At 42.8% G+C, this 14098-nt stretch overlaps 1 protein-coding gene across 2 annotated transcripts in view; it reads left to right on the top strand.

Moving 5' to 3' along the window:
• Positions 1-14098, top strand: part of USP34 (ubiquitin specific peptidase 34) — a 282270-nt gene that overhangs the window by 221633 nt on the left and 46539 nt on the right. For both annotated transcript variants that reach the window (XM_069768887.1, XM_069768888.1), the window contains 4 exons: positions 559-606; positions 11602-11667; positions 11750-11830; positions 12169-12254. In XM_069768887.1, the coding sequence (XP_069624988.1) occupies positions 559-606; positions 11602-11667; positions 11750-11830; positions 12169-12254 (281 nt within the window). The remainder of the gene's footprint in view (positions 1-558; positions 607-11601; positions 11668-11749; positions 11831-12168; positions 12255-14098) is intronic.

Below are 14098 nucleotides of genomic sequence, written 5' to 3' on the forward strand. Positions count from 1 at the left end.
GGAGAAGGCTGACGCCGTCCAGGGGTGTATACTGCAGAGGAAGAGCCACGGTTAATCTTTTTCAGATTATGCATAGTGTCGCCTCCTAGTGGACAGCAGCATAACATCCATGGTCCTGTGTCCCCCAAGTAGAGGCTAAGAGAAAGAGATTTTTACGATGAGTACACAAAAATCTCCTTTTTATGATGAATGATCTTCTTACCTGATTTATGACCAAATTAAAATCGAAAAATATTGATTTGGTCATAAATCGGCTTAGAAGTTGGTTCCACAGAAGAGAGAAGTGTTACAAACCTTGCTGTCAAGCAGTCTCACTGATGGACTCGGTTAGTATACAGCAGACCGCAGAATAAGTTGATATACATAAAAGCGACTAGTCAAATGGCTCAAATTTTTTAATGAAACCCCCATTGCAAAAGTGCTTTCTAGTAAAAAAAAAAAAAAAAGTCTCAAAAGGTGCCCAAATATTTTAAAGAATTGTGTTTCTCCAATAATACTGTGAATAACATTGTTGAGAAATGCAGATCTGGAAATAAATTATTTTTTTTTCTTTTCCAGCTCAGCACATCATTTGTTTTGGAGACCTTCATTCATTCAAAAGAGAAGGTATTTTTCTTTCTGAATGTTTTTCCTATTATTATTCTCATTAGAGAAGCCACATGCTGAATAAGAGTTTATTGTTGGAGGGGAAAGCTACCTTTGTTTTATGCTTGCTGAATAACTAACCATTTCAGAAATTACAGTTGATATAAAAAGTCTACACACCTGGGATACATTGCCAGATTTTTGCAATGTAAAAAATAAATCGCCCACAAGAAGTAGTATAATTTCTGAACTTATTTCACCTTTGTCACCCATACTCCCTACAGTTCAATTGAAAAATAAATAAATCTTTTGAGGTAGAAAAATAAAGAACTAAAATAATGTGGTTGCATAAATATTAAACAAATATGTATAGTTCCCTTTGAATTTATGACCGCATTCAGTCTTTCTGGGTATGAGTCTTATCAGCATGGCACATCTACTGTAGAATTGGCAATTTGTCATGGGAGAGCGTACTCGATCAGGGCTCGGGGTGCTTGATCAAGTATCGAGCAGTGCGGAGTATGGCGTGGTGCTCTGGTTCCCGTAAAAAGCACATTTGAATCATCTGAGCCGCAGTGAAGCGAGATACGGAGAGAGATATTCCATCCTCTGTAAAAATGCTCGAGTTTCACATTCAGTTCCATTGTGCTCACTACTCGAGCATTTCGTTGCTCCATCAGTACTATTGGCACTATATATATTTTTTTTAAGTATCTCTCCAAATCTGTCAGATTGTGAGGGCATCTCCTGTGAACAGCGCCCTCCTCAGGTCAACCCCTTTCAATTGGATTCAGGTCTGGGCTTTGGCTGGACAATTCCAAAATTATCATTTTCTTATTTTTTTCTTTTGGAGGTATGCTTAGGGTGGTTGTCTTGCTGAAAGGTGAAATTCAGCTTTTTAGCAGAGACCTTAAGGTTTTGTTCCAAAATTGACTGATGATGATAATTTTATTTATATAGCGCCAACATATTCCGCAGCACTTTACATTATAGAGGGGACTATTACAGACAATAGACATTACAGCATAACATTAAACACAGATCAAAACAGATACCAAGAGGAATGAGGGCTCTGCTCACAAGCTTACAATCTATGTCTGATATTTGAAAGTGCACATAATTCCTTCTACTTTGACTAAAGCTCCAGTTTCAGCTGCTGAAAAAATGCTCCAAAGTGTAATGCTGCCTCCACTGTGCTTCACTGTGGGTATGTTGGTCTTTTGGTGATGTCCTTTATGCTAAACATACCTTTTGGATAGTTTATCTAATACCTTGGACAAATGTTGTAGTAATATCCATTTGCTGTGTTGTAAGCGGTTTATGGACTATGGCGCTTGCTGTAAATGCAGCTATAAGTGTTAGGAAAATCTGACTAGAACAGCTAAACTTTATATGGGTTTAATCAGAACCACTGTAAATGATAGCTGTATGCCGACTACTACTATTTAACATGAGTGTAAATGTGATTGGCTATTTCTGAATTCAACCATATTCTCAATTATAAGAGGGGTGCTCACAGTTTTGCAACCAAATTATATTTTCTTTTCTTTTTTCAATAAATTTGTACCGTTTTTGGAGGACATTAAAGGTGGAGAAAGTTCTAAGATAATTCTTGGTATCCTTTATGCATGACAAAATCTTGGCCTTTTACAGTGGGTGTTATCCACTGAATGTAAAGTTTTCCAAATGTCCAGCATAGATCACTACACACCTACGAACAGCTTTTACTTGAATGTTTTGGGGGATTATTTTTTTCATTAACTACCTGCATTTTTCACACTGGTAATAAATCTGCTCTACAAGTAAATGCTCTGATTTATACTTAATGAATCTAGTTGATAAGAGATGCCTCCATAGCTTTCCCTTCCTCCCTAGTCTTCCCCACACGCTTGTATGATTCTAACAATCTTTGTTGCTCTGTTGGTGCTGTCAGTCAACAAAGAAGAATCAGGATTGGAGAATACTGGGGAGGAAGGTAAGAAACAGAGGGGTACTATCCAAATGCCAATCATGACCTCACTTGGTTTAGGCCTATAACTGTTGTTGCCTCCTTGGGCCAGTACCCAGTCTCTTCCTCCTATCTAGCACTTTTAAATATAGCCATCTGCTTATCTACACAATAAATTGCTAAAGAACGATGCATACTTGAGTACAATAACAAATTTCACATTATTTAGTCATGAGTAGTCCCGATTACTACAAGCATTACACCTTAAGATTTAGGATATTGTTTTGGCAGACTAAAGATATTTTTGAAGTGTTCTCTTTGTAAATGCCTCATGTAGGACTAAGTAGAGGAACATCCTTAAAGGGAATCTGTCAGCAGGTTTTGTTACTTCATCTGAAAGCAGCATAATGTATAATGTGTAATTCCAGCGATGTGTCACTTAAATTACTGGATGCAGCCGTTGTGACACAATCAGAGATTTTAGATTTAGAATGGAGCACAGCTGAGAAAGCTAACCCCGCCTAACACCAGCCTCTATGTACAAAATCCATAGACAGTGAGCTGCTTATCACAGGAGGGGGTGTTGCCAGTCCAGTAATGTTAATCTCTTAATGGTAAATCGTTCAGATAGTTAAACTACAGCAGATTGACAAGTGACACATCCCTGAATTCTGTGTTTCAGCCTCTATCTCCTGCCGTCTTCAGATTACATAGCAAATCCCTGCTGACAGAATGCATTTTAAAGGGGTTGTTCCTCCTTATGATGCAAGCCATTACGATCAGATCGGTGGGGACTCCCAGCACCTACCCCCATCAACGGTTTTCAGCTCTGCTCATATGTATAAAGTGGAGATGCAGTAGCACAAGCACTGTTCATTGTGTAGTGCCTATTGCTGAGACCTACAGTTACGCTACTATTGAATAGGTGCTGAGCTGCAGTTCTGCCATGGCCATTACATCGTTGTGCGGTCTGGCTCCATTCACTCTGTACATTTGGCCAGAGCTGAAAACAGCTGATCACTGGTGGGGGTTTTGGTAGTTGGACCCCACTGCTCTGTTATTGATGACTGATTAAAGGTTAGATAATCCGTATCCTAAGGCTGGACCACCCCTTTAACATCACTGATTGAGTTAGTGTAGGACATTAATGTGTGATCATTGGATGTCTACACCTTCAAACTTTCAAAATACATCAGCTGTGACCCATTCATTGCTTATGTAGCATCTCTTCCACTTGTGAGGTTGTGTTCGTTACTGCAGCTCCTTCCCATTCTCTGAGATAACATTGCTCTGCATACTGGTGGGTGGGAGGTCCCTGGGGTCAGGCCGCCACCAATCATACCCTGATCACCTATAAGCAAAAGCGATCAGTTTCTTTTTTTTTTTTTTTAATAAAAATTAAACATTATTAGTTTAGAGGGAACTTGTCACATGAAAAATGCTGATATGGGGTTAATCTGCAGGTAAATAGCATTCTGAATCTGCCCGCCGCTGGCACTTAGACTCCCCGCTGGCACTTAGACTCCTCGCTGCCTGGATGAAATTAGCTTTTCCCCTGTAGCATTCAGTTACGGGGTAGCTCCGCCGCCGCGGTTTCACTCTGTGTTTAGAGAGCAGCGGCTCTATCCATGCCCTCGGCACTGACTGATAGCCGTGTCTAATGCTGAATGAGCCGTCAGTCAGTGCCGGGGGCGCAGTTACAGCCACCACTCTCTATGCACAGAGCGGTGACTGGACCCATGGCAGTGCCACCCCCATCAGTGAAACCGGAATGCTGCCAGGAGGAATACCATTAATTTCCTCCCGGCTGTGGGGGTCTAAGTGCAAGCACTGTGCAGGGTCAGAACTTTATTAACCTGCAAATTAAACTCATATCTGCAGTTTAATAGTTTTTTTTTTTTTTTACGTGACAGGGTCCCTTTAAGTTACTTTCATCCTTAGGCCTTTTTATTGGTCGGCTCCAGAGGGGGAATATTTTTTTTTTCTCTTTAGCAGTTTTTGCTGCTTGCTATACTTGCAAAGGTACATTTTTCAGTATGATGAACTGCATTATATTCTACCCTTACAAATCCACCTCCTATAACTGGGGTTAGTATATAGATCCTTGTAGATTAATTTGTAGTTCAGTCCTTTTCCTGCAATAATATTCGCTAACCTGATTGAGTGATTATTGCAAAGCTGTAATTTTATCTTTGCCCAGTTTTATCTATGGAAAACGCAACTTCTATGATCCTTGTTGGCTGATTACTCAACATGGGTTTGTTCGAGCTGCAGTATTGGTGCATCTCCAACCAAAAGATTAAAAAGTTGTCATTGATTGGCTGCAGCCCTCACTTTTCCATAAGAACCGACTTTGGTTTAAGAGTTGGGGGTTTGCTTACCTGAGAAAACTGTGTGGTGCCGGAATCATTTTAAGAGAGCCAAGGCCATCGAGCCACCTGCTGTTTATACCTATGACTTCATACATCACCCAGGGAAGGTGCCGCCAGTTTTCCTGTAGTTCGTTTTTTTGTGAAATTAAGCTTAAAATGGTAATTAAAATGTATTAATGAAATGTTTGCACTGTTTGCAAACATTTCTATATGAAAATTATATATTTTCTTCCAAATATATATATCTACCAATAGAAGGGAGTATTTTCCGTTTTAGATCTCAAGCAGCTATAGTGATTCTTGCCAGCTTTACTGTTAGCAGCAAAAGCGGGGCAGTAACTGCTGACCTCACCATTTCCCTCCCCTTTTGGGGGTTCTAGTATCCCTGGGGCAGAATAAAGAGTAGCATCACAGGGCAGCGCAATTTTGTGGGAGACTGCCCTGTGATCTGCTATCACCAGCAGTTACTGTCTCTCTCCCATCAGTCTCTCACCCAGATTACATGATTCTCTCACCTCCCTCCACCATGTCTGGCCATTCACTGCTGAGCAGCTGACAGCTTCTGTTCTAATAATGCTATTGGTACACTGTTCCTCCTTCATGTCTCTGCTATTCTGCCTGTACTTTTCTCCTGTATTTTACTCCTGTTAGCCGTCAATCTAGCATCTGCTCTGCTGGAAGCAATACTGCTTATGTTAGCAGATCCGAGGGCTCCATGAAAATGGCAGCAGAACACTCCCACTACTGTGAATTGTGCAGCCCACAGAGGTGTGCCCAGTTAACAGCAGTGACTGCTCTATTACAATATAGGATCGGAGTCCGTCTGTTATCTCCTGTGACCATGGAGTGCCATATTATGACACTGATAGTGTCTTGGTGCTACTGTGAAATCAAGATTTCAGCCTCCAGTGCCTTCTTTACACTCCTATAACAAACAAAATATGTTTCAAATGCAATCAAAACTTGGTTATAATATCATGTTATGCTAAATTACATTGATTTATTAATCTGCAAATGCAGTACCTTCCCTTTAAAGATACGAAGGAGAGTGGTGTCCAAACTTGTAGCCGGAACTACACTTCAATTAGGTTTCATCCATGTTTTTCCTATTCAAGCCATCTTGAGAATGATGAAGATCTATATGTCCATCAGAGCCACTCGAGACACTTCTAGATCTTTAGAAGCACATGAAGAGAAGGACAGCACCACAGCAATTGTGAAAAAACAGCTCCCGTATTTATTCTGCCATCTGCAACGTTTCGGTCCGTGGACCTTTTTCAAGCATAGTGAAAAGACAATACAACCACCATTATATACCCTTAGGCCAAACCCATTAATTAACAAGCAACCAATGGTGTGGCTCCATACACCTGGAAAAAATACATCATAGTGCAACATACATATACAGATATAAAAACAGTCCCACATTGCCAGCCCCCTATATATACTAGCCGCTAACATAGTCCAACTACCTCTGATCTCTCACCGCTATTGTATCACACTCATAAATCCCCAATATGTCCCCAAAGTCCACAATGTAAACAAATATCACTCGCACCAATCCGGGTACTGCATCCACGATCGTCATGGCATTGTGGGCGTGTTCAGAACAGGAGCAGTCCAATCAGCTCCTAAATCTTAAATCATGTGATCGACATATACCCAGCATGCAGCGCTCCTCACCGCGCTAGTTCATAGGCTGCTGGTCCACATGTCAGTAATAAACAAACACCGCCCACTCTTGTCCAATGGTGCACATTGTATTGCGCATGTCCGTGACATTATCCCTGTCCGTAGCTCATATGCGCATGTCGCAGTCCCGGACTCCAGTACAATCAGCACACTGAGTCCATATAGTCGGCAACTGCGCATGACAGAGGAATTCTCCATAGATCTCTTCATGACAGATGGCTCCAGTGAGCGGTCCCATAGCGCTATAATGACTGAATCCAGCATAGTCAGCATACTGAATCTATTTAATCGGCAACTGCGCCTGACACAGTAATGCTCCATAGACTTCTTCATGATAGATGGCTCCAGTGAGCGGTCGCATAGCGCTACAATCAGCGCGCAAAAGTACATCCAGGCTCATAGCTAGGTATAGTGTTTTTTCCACTCCAGGTCCATAGTATACAACGGTATACAATGACATTTCTCCACTGGACACCTTATATATTTATCCCCAATATCGACTATTCCTATATTATGTGATCCGTCATTTTAAATATTTACATCTTTTCATATGAGCCTGTAATGAGAGACGACATATACAGAAAAAAACAACCATCATGATAACCTAAACTCAGTCCATATCAAACTCCTTGCAAGGACATACATAGATCAAAAACACCTTTGGTACCAGGGATTCCCAGCCCGTCTCCCATGTTGGTACTTGCCCAGCCTCAAGCTGCTTAGCAATTGCGATCTGACGAGAGCAGGCACATTAACTCCATAGATATATATTTTTTTATCCTGGAAAAAATACGTCCAAGCATAAAAAGGGGAATAGAAAGGGGGGGGGGGGGATCACAATTTATAAAAAAAAATAAAAAAAAAAATGGATTAACCCCTTCATGACCGGGGGATTTTTCGTTTTTCCGTGTTCATTTTTCGCTCCCCTCCTTCCCAGAGCCATAACTTTTTTATTTTTCTGTCAATTTGGCCATGTGAGGGCTTATTTTTTGCGGGACGAGTTGTACTTTTGAACGACATCATTGGTTTTAGCATGTCGTGTACTAGAAAACGGGAAAAAAATTCCAAGTGCAGTGAAATTGCAAAAAAAGTGCAATCACACACTTGTTTTTTGTTTGGCTTTTTTGCTAGGTTCACTAAATGCTAAAAATGACCTGCCATTATGATTCTCCAGGTCATTACGAGTTCATAGACACCAAACATGACTAGGTTATTTTTTATCTAAGTGGTGAAAAAAAATTCCAAACTTTGCTAAAAAAAAAAAAAAAATTGCGCCATTTTCCGATACTCGTAGCGTCTCCATTTTTCATGATCTGGGGTCGGTTGAGGGCTTATTTTTTGCGTGCCGAGATGACGTTTTTAATGATAGCATTTCGGTGCAGATACGTTCTTTTGATCGCCCGTTATTGCATTTTAATGCAATGTCGTGGCGACCAAAAAAACGTAATTCTGGCGTTTCTAATTTTTTTCCCGCTACGCTGTTTAGCGATCAGGTTAATACTTTTTTTTAATTGATAGATCGGGCGATTCTGAGCGCGGCGATACCAAATATGCGTAGATTTGATATTTTTTTTATTGATTTATTTTGATTGGGGCGAAAGGGGGGTGATTTAAACTTTTGTTTTTTTTTATTTTTTTCACATTTTTTTAAACTTTTTTTTTTTAACTTTTGCCATGCTTCAATAGCCTCCATGAGAGGCTAGAAGCAGGCATAGCACGATCGGCTCTGCTACATAGCAGAGATCTGATGATCGCTGCTATGTAGCAGAATTGCACGTGTGCTGTGAGCGCCGACCACAGGGTGGCGCTCACAGCGACGGGCAATCAGTAACCATAGAGGTCTCTAGGACCTCTATGGTTACCATCCAGACGCATCGCCGACCCCCGATCATGTGACGGGGGTCGGCGATGACGTCATTTCCGGCCGCCCGGCCGGAAGCGGTGGTTAAATGCCGCTGTCTGCGTTTGACAGCGGCATTTAACTAGTTAATAGGTGCGGGCAGATCGCGATTCTGCCCGCACCTATTACGGGCACATGTCAGCTGTTCAAAACAGCTGACATGTCCCGGCTTTGGTGCGGGCTCACCGCGGAGCCCTGCATCAAAGCAGGGGAGCCGGCATCGGACGGTATAGTACGTCCGATGCCGGTAAGGGGTTAAGGTAGATATCAGGCGACCAGCCACACTCTATTCAGATCAAATTGATCATTATAGCGCTATGGGACCGCTCACTGGAGCCATCTGTCATGAAGAGATCTATGGAGAATTCCTCTGTCATGCGCAGTTGCCGACTATATGGACTCAGTGTGCTGATTGTGCTGGAGTCCGGGACTGCGACATGCGCATATGAGCTACGGACAGGGATAATGTCACGGACATGCGCAATACAATGTGCACCATTGGACAAGAGTGGTCGGTGTTTGTTTATTACTGACATGTGGACCAGCACCCTATGAACTAGCACGGTGAGGATTGGTGCGAGTGATATTTGTTTACATTGTGGACTTTGGGGACACATTGGGGATTTATGAGTGTGACACAATAGCGGCGAGAGATCAGAGGTAGTTGGACTATGTTAGCGGCTAGTATATATAGGGGGCTGGCAATGTGGGACTGTTTTTATATCTGTATATGTATGTTGCACTATGATGTATTTTTTCCAGGTGTATGGAGCCACACCATTGGTTGCTTGTTAATTAATGGGTTTGGCCTAAGGGTATATAATGGTGGTTGTATTGTCTTTTCACTATGCTTGAAAAAGGTCCACGGACCGAAACGTTGCAGATGGCAGAATAAATACGGGAGCTGTTTTTTCACAATTGCTGTGGTGCTGTCCTTCTCTTCATGTGCTTCTGGATTTACCTACTGGGATGGATCCCCTGGTGAGGACGTGCACTCTGCTGTCCATAGAGACATTGCCATTATAGGGTGCGGCTTTACTATTAATATTTGATACTTCTAGATCTTTAGGCAGTCTTCACTCAATTATTAAAGGGAACCTGTCACCCCCAAAATCGAAGGTGAGTTAAGCCCACCAGCATCAGGGGCTTATCTACAGCATTTTGTAATGCTGTAGATAAGCCCCCAATGTATGCTGAAAGATGAGAAAAAGAGGTTAGATTATACTCACCCAGGGACGGTCCTGGTACAATTGGCGTTGCGGTCCGGTCCGGGGCCTCCCATCTTTTTACGATGACGTCCTCTTCTTGTTTTCACGCTGCGGCTCCGGCGAGGGCGTACTTTCTGCCCTGTTGAGTGCAGAGCAAAGTACTGTAGCGCGCAGGAGCCCAGGCCTCTCTGACCTTTCCCGGCGCCTGCGCACTGCAGTAATTTGCTCTGCCCTCAACAGGGCAGGCAAAGTACGCCTGCGCCCAAGCCACAGTGTGACTACAAGAAGAGGACGTCATCGTAAGAAGATGGGAGCCCCGGACCCGACCGCAACGCCTACCGGACCGCAGCGGGACCGCCCCTGGGTGAGTATAATATAACCTCTTTTTCTCATGTTTTAGGATACATCGGGGGCTTATCTACAGAATTACAGAATGCTGTAGATAAACCCCTGATCCTGGTGGGCTTCGCTCACCTTCGATTTTGGGGGTGACAGGCTCCCTTTAATAGCTCCTCCTATGTTAGGATGTTTACAGAAATCGCTGTTCATCAGAGTGGGATCTCCTTGTCTTGACCCATAAGCCAATAGGAAGTAGTATGTATATCATAGATGTCAAACTCAAGTACAGACGGGGCCAAAATAAAAAAACTTGTCTACAATTAAAGAAGTTTTTTCTTTATCAAGTATAACAATGAACCTTTTCATATGGAATCAAACTTAAATGGAGCTTATTGGAATAATATATGTTAAGTAACAGCAGTAAAAACCACATGGTGCTCTGGCCTAATTTAAATATGTAATAACAAAGAATAACAAATAAAAAAAACTTCAATTAATAAATACAGGTAATAAACTAAGAGGTCTACAAAAGTGCCCCCACAAACACAGTATGATACCCCCAATGTGAATTCCTCCAAAGTACCCTCCACATGCACGGTATGATGACCCTACTGTACCCTCCCCAAAGTATGGTGACATCAACACAATGTGATTACCGTAAATATATATATTCTAATGGCCGCACATAGCTTTCCATATATTATAATGGGCCCCACATAGTCCTCTATATAGTATAATGGGCCCCAAATAGTCCTCCATTTAGTATAATGGGCACCATACAGTCCTCCATTTAGTAGTATAATGGGCCACGCACAGTCCTTCATACAGTATAATGGCCCCACATAGTCCTTCATACAGTATAATGGCCCCACATAGTCCTCCATACAGTATAATGGCCCCCACATAGTCCTCTCTACAGTATAATGGCCCCACATAGTCCTCGTTACAGTATAATATAATCCTCCCAGCCCTCAGGTCAGTTTGATATGTGCGATGTGTATGAATAAGTAATCTTTTCGCACAAAGCTATACATTAAATCTCTCCGTTCCTCATATTTTATTACATACTCTTGGGGTCTGACTTCAGTGAACGCACTGATCCAGGGCAGGGTCTACTCTGTAATGGAGTGATGCTCAAGTCTGCATACCACCAATCTATTGTCTGGGAGACTGATGGAGAAAGACGAATACTGTGCTATAGTACGGTGGCCATCTCCTATTAGGCAAGAAAGTGGGAGTATGAAGCTCATGTCAGTGGAGTGCGAAAACACTCAGCCTTTTGTGCTGTTATGAACAGCGATGTTGCCCAGAGAAATCATTCAGAGTTTAAAGTTATATGTTAAGTAAAATTGATATGAGTGGCTATGTATTTTGTTCTCCCTAACACAAAAACTTTCCCCACAATGGTCAGACACATGAGAACCAGTAACTTCAGTTCAAGGTTCGCTATCTGGTTGTTGAGCACTGCAATGGATGTGCATGTAAAGAGCTGTATATATTTTACTGTAAGGCATATATTTATAAATGTTAATTGTAATGATTTCCCCCTTGATTTAGCCCACTATGCTTCAGTGGATTGAGCTTCTAACAAAGCAGTTTAATAACAGCCAGGCAGCTTGTGAGGTAAGATGGCCATGAGCTACTCGTAAGTCGCCGCCTGCTATTATCAGGGCTGCTGACTGACAGATCCTGCTTTTTCTCTCAGTGGTTCCTCGACCGCATGGCTGATGATGATTGGTGGCCAATGCAGATACTGATCAAGTGCCCAAATCAGATTGTAAGACAGGTGTGTGAAATGTTTTCCTCTAAAAATTAAGTTTTTATTTTATGAATACGCCAAGTGACATCTGAAATTTTTGTTAGGTTTTTTTTGTTGTTAAACTACATAGGGTCCCGCAGTGGTGAACATATCTGCAGGAGTCAGGATCACGCATGCTCACTACAGCTTTAGTATCGCATCCCCATCGGCATCAGATGGGCTCTTCGTAGCGGGGAGATCGAGCAAGCGTACACTTATTCTGCAAATAGATAAATGTAGTTCATGGAAAAACCCCTTTAAGAATATTTAATTATGACTTTTTTTTTCTGTTTTTAAGTTGGTATTTCATTTTATTTTTGACTTAGATGTTCCAGCGTCTGTGTATCCATGTTATTCAGAGGCTGCGATCAGCACATGCTCACTTGTACCTGCAGCCTGGCATTGAAGATGGGTAAGAATATTGGGATTCACCGCTTTAATGAATGCTTTTCTTCCCATATATATATATATATATACAGTTTATTTAACATTTAAATCATTCATAAGTGTTTAATAGAGCATAGATCTACCTCTTGTGTATATTCTCTGATAGGCTGGACTATAGAGTTGTCTTGGCTAAAAAGTTTTCCCATCCCCCTCCCTATAAGTTTTGCAGGCTAAAGTGAACCTGTTAGCAGGATTTTGCTAAGTAAATACGGGCATTGTCCTGTTGGCAGTATTAAACTAATGAAATTTATACCTATTGTGAAGAAATTCTTATTGTGGTTCTTGTGTAATCAATGTTAGAAGTTTACACAAGTTAGATATTCCTGTCCTCCGTGACTGTAGGCAGAGTCTTATCTTCCTGGGCCAGAGAAAACGAGGAAAAACCTGCCCACAAGCCGCCCTCAAGCACAAACAGTCTGTCTATGATGAGGAACATGTTTGTGTTTCGGGGGTGGCCTGTGGACAGGTTTTTCCTTGGTTTCTCTGGCCTAGAGCAGGAAGATAAGACTATGTCTACAGTCCCACCCCAGATCACGAGCATATCATTAACTGAAAACATCTAACACTCATTACACAAGAACCACAAGACTGATTTCTTCTCCCCTGGTATTATTTTAATCAGCTTAACATTGCCAACCTGACAATGCCTATATGTTATTTAGCAAAATCCTGCTGACAGGTTCGCTTCAAAAGCAGAACCAAACCTGGGTCATATGTTTGTATTATGATTATTTGCAACTTATTTAAGTAACTGTTTTTCACTTTCTTTATCGCCTCTCATTGGGGGACACAGGAACCATGGGTGTATGCTGCTGCCACTAGGAGGCTGACACTATGCAAATAAAAAAGTTAGCTCCTCCTCTGCAGTGTACACCCCACCGACTGGCATTATACTCTTCAGTTTAGTTTAGTGTCCCTGGACGGGGCGCCTCCCATGCAACTAGCGGAGCTTGCCAACCAGATTTCCCACGCCGGTGAATACCTGGTCTCTGCCTCCCTGGATGTCGCGTCTTGTGCGGCTCAGGCTTCCAGCAATGCCGTTGCCATCCGCCGCACCGTTTGGCTCAAGGCCTGGCAGGCGGATTTATCTTCTAAAAAGTCCCTCACTAGTCTGCCCTTCCAGGGCTCTCGTCTCTTTGGTTCCCAGCTGGATCAAATCATTAAGGACGCCACCGGGGGTACAAGTTCTCTTCTCCCCCAGGCTAAGCCTCGTCGCCCTCCTCCTAGATGGCAGTTTCGCTCTTTTCGGCCCTTTCGTCGCTTCGCTGCATCAAACTCCTTTTCCCAGCAGCAACAGAGGCCACAGGCACGTCAGGAGAAGAAGGCGGTGTCCTTTAGGCCCACTCCGTCCTGGCGTCCTCGCTATTCCCAGGGTAGATCCTCCAGGCCCAGGACTGGAAGATCCACCTCGGCATGACTCTCGGCAAGACCCCAGCCCACCTCCCAGGTTGGGCGGCCGTCTTCTCTTTTTCAGGGACGTCTGGATTTCCGCAGTAGAGGACGCATGGGTCAGGGAAGTTGTATCCTCGGGATACAAGATAGAGTTCGCCTCCCGACCCAGGGATCGTTTCTTCCAATCCCGTCCTCCAAGAGATCCCGCTCTAGTTCCGGGCTTCTTCGCAGCCATCGCTTCTCTGCTCAAATTCGGGGTAATCGTTCCCGTCCCAGAGAAAGAACGGTTCACGGGTTTCTACTCGAACCTTTTTGTGGTACCGAAAAAAGACGGCAAGGTTCGCCCCATTCTGGACCTCAAATTGCTGAACAGGAGAGTTCGCCTGAGACACTTCAGGATGGAATCCCTTCGTTCAG

This window comes from Ranitomeya imitator, chromosome 5, assembly GCF_032444005.1.
Source record: "Ranitomeya imitator isolate aRanImi1 chromosome 5, aRanImi1.pri, whole genome shotgun sequence".
Lineage (NCBI taxonomy): Eukaryota > Metazoa > Chordata > Amphibia > Anura > Dendrobatidae > Ranitomeya > Ranitomeya imitator.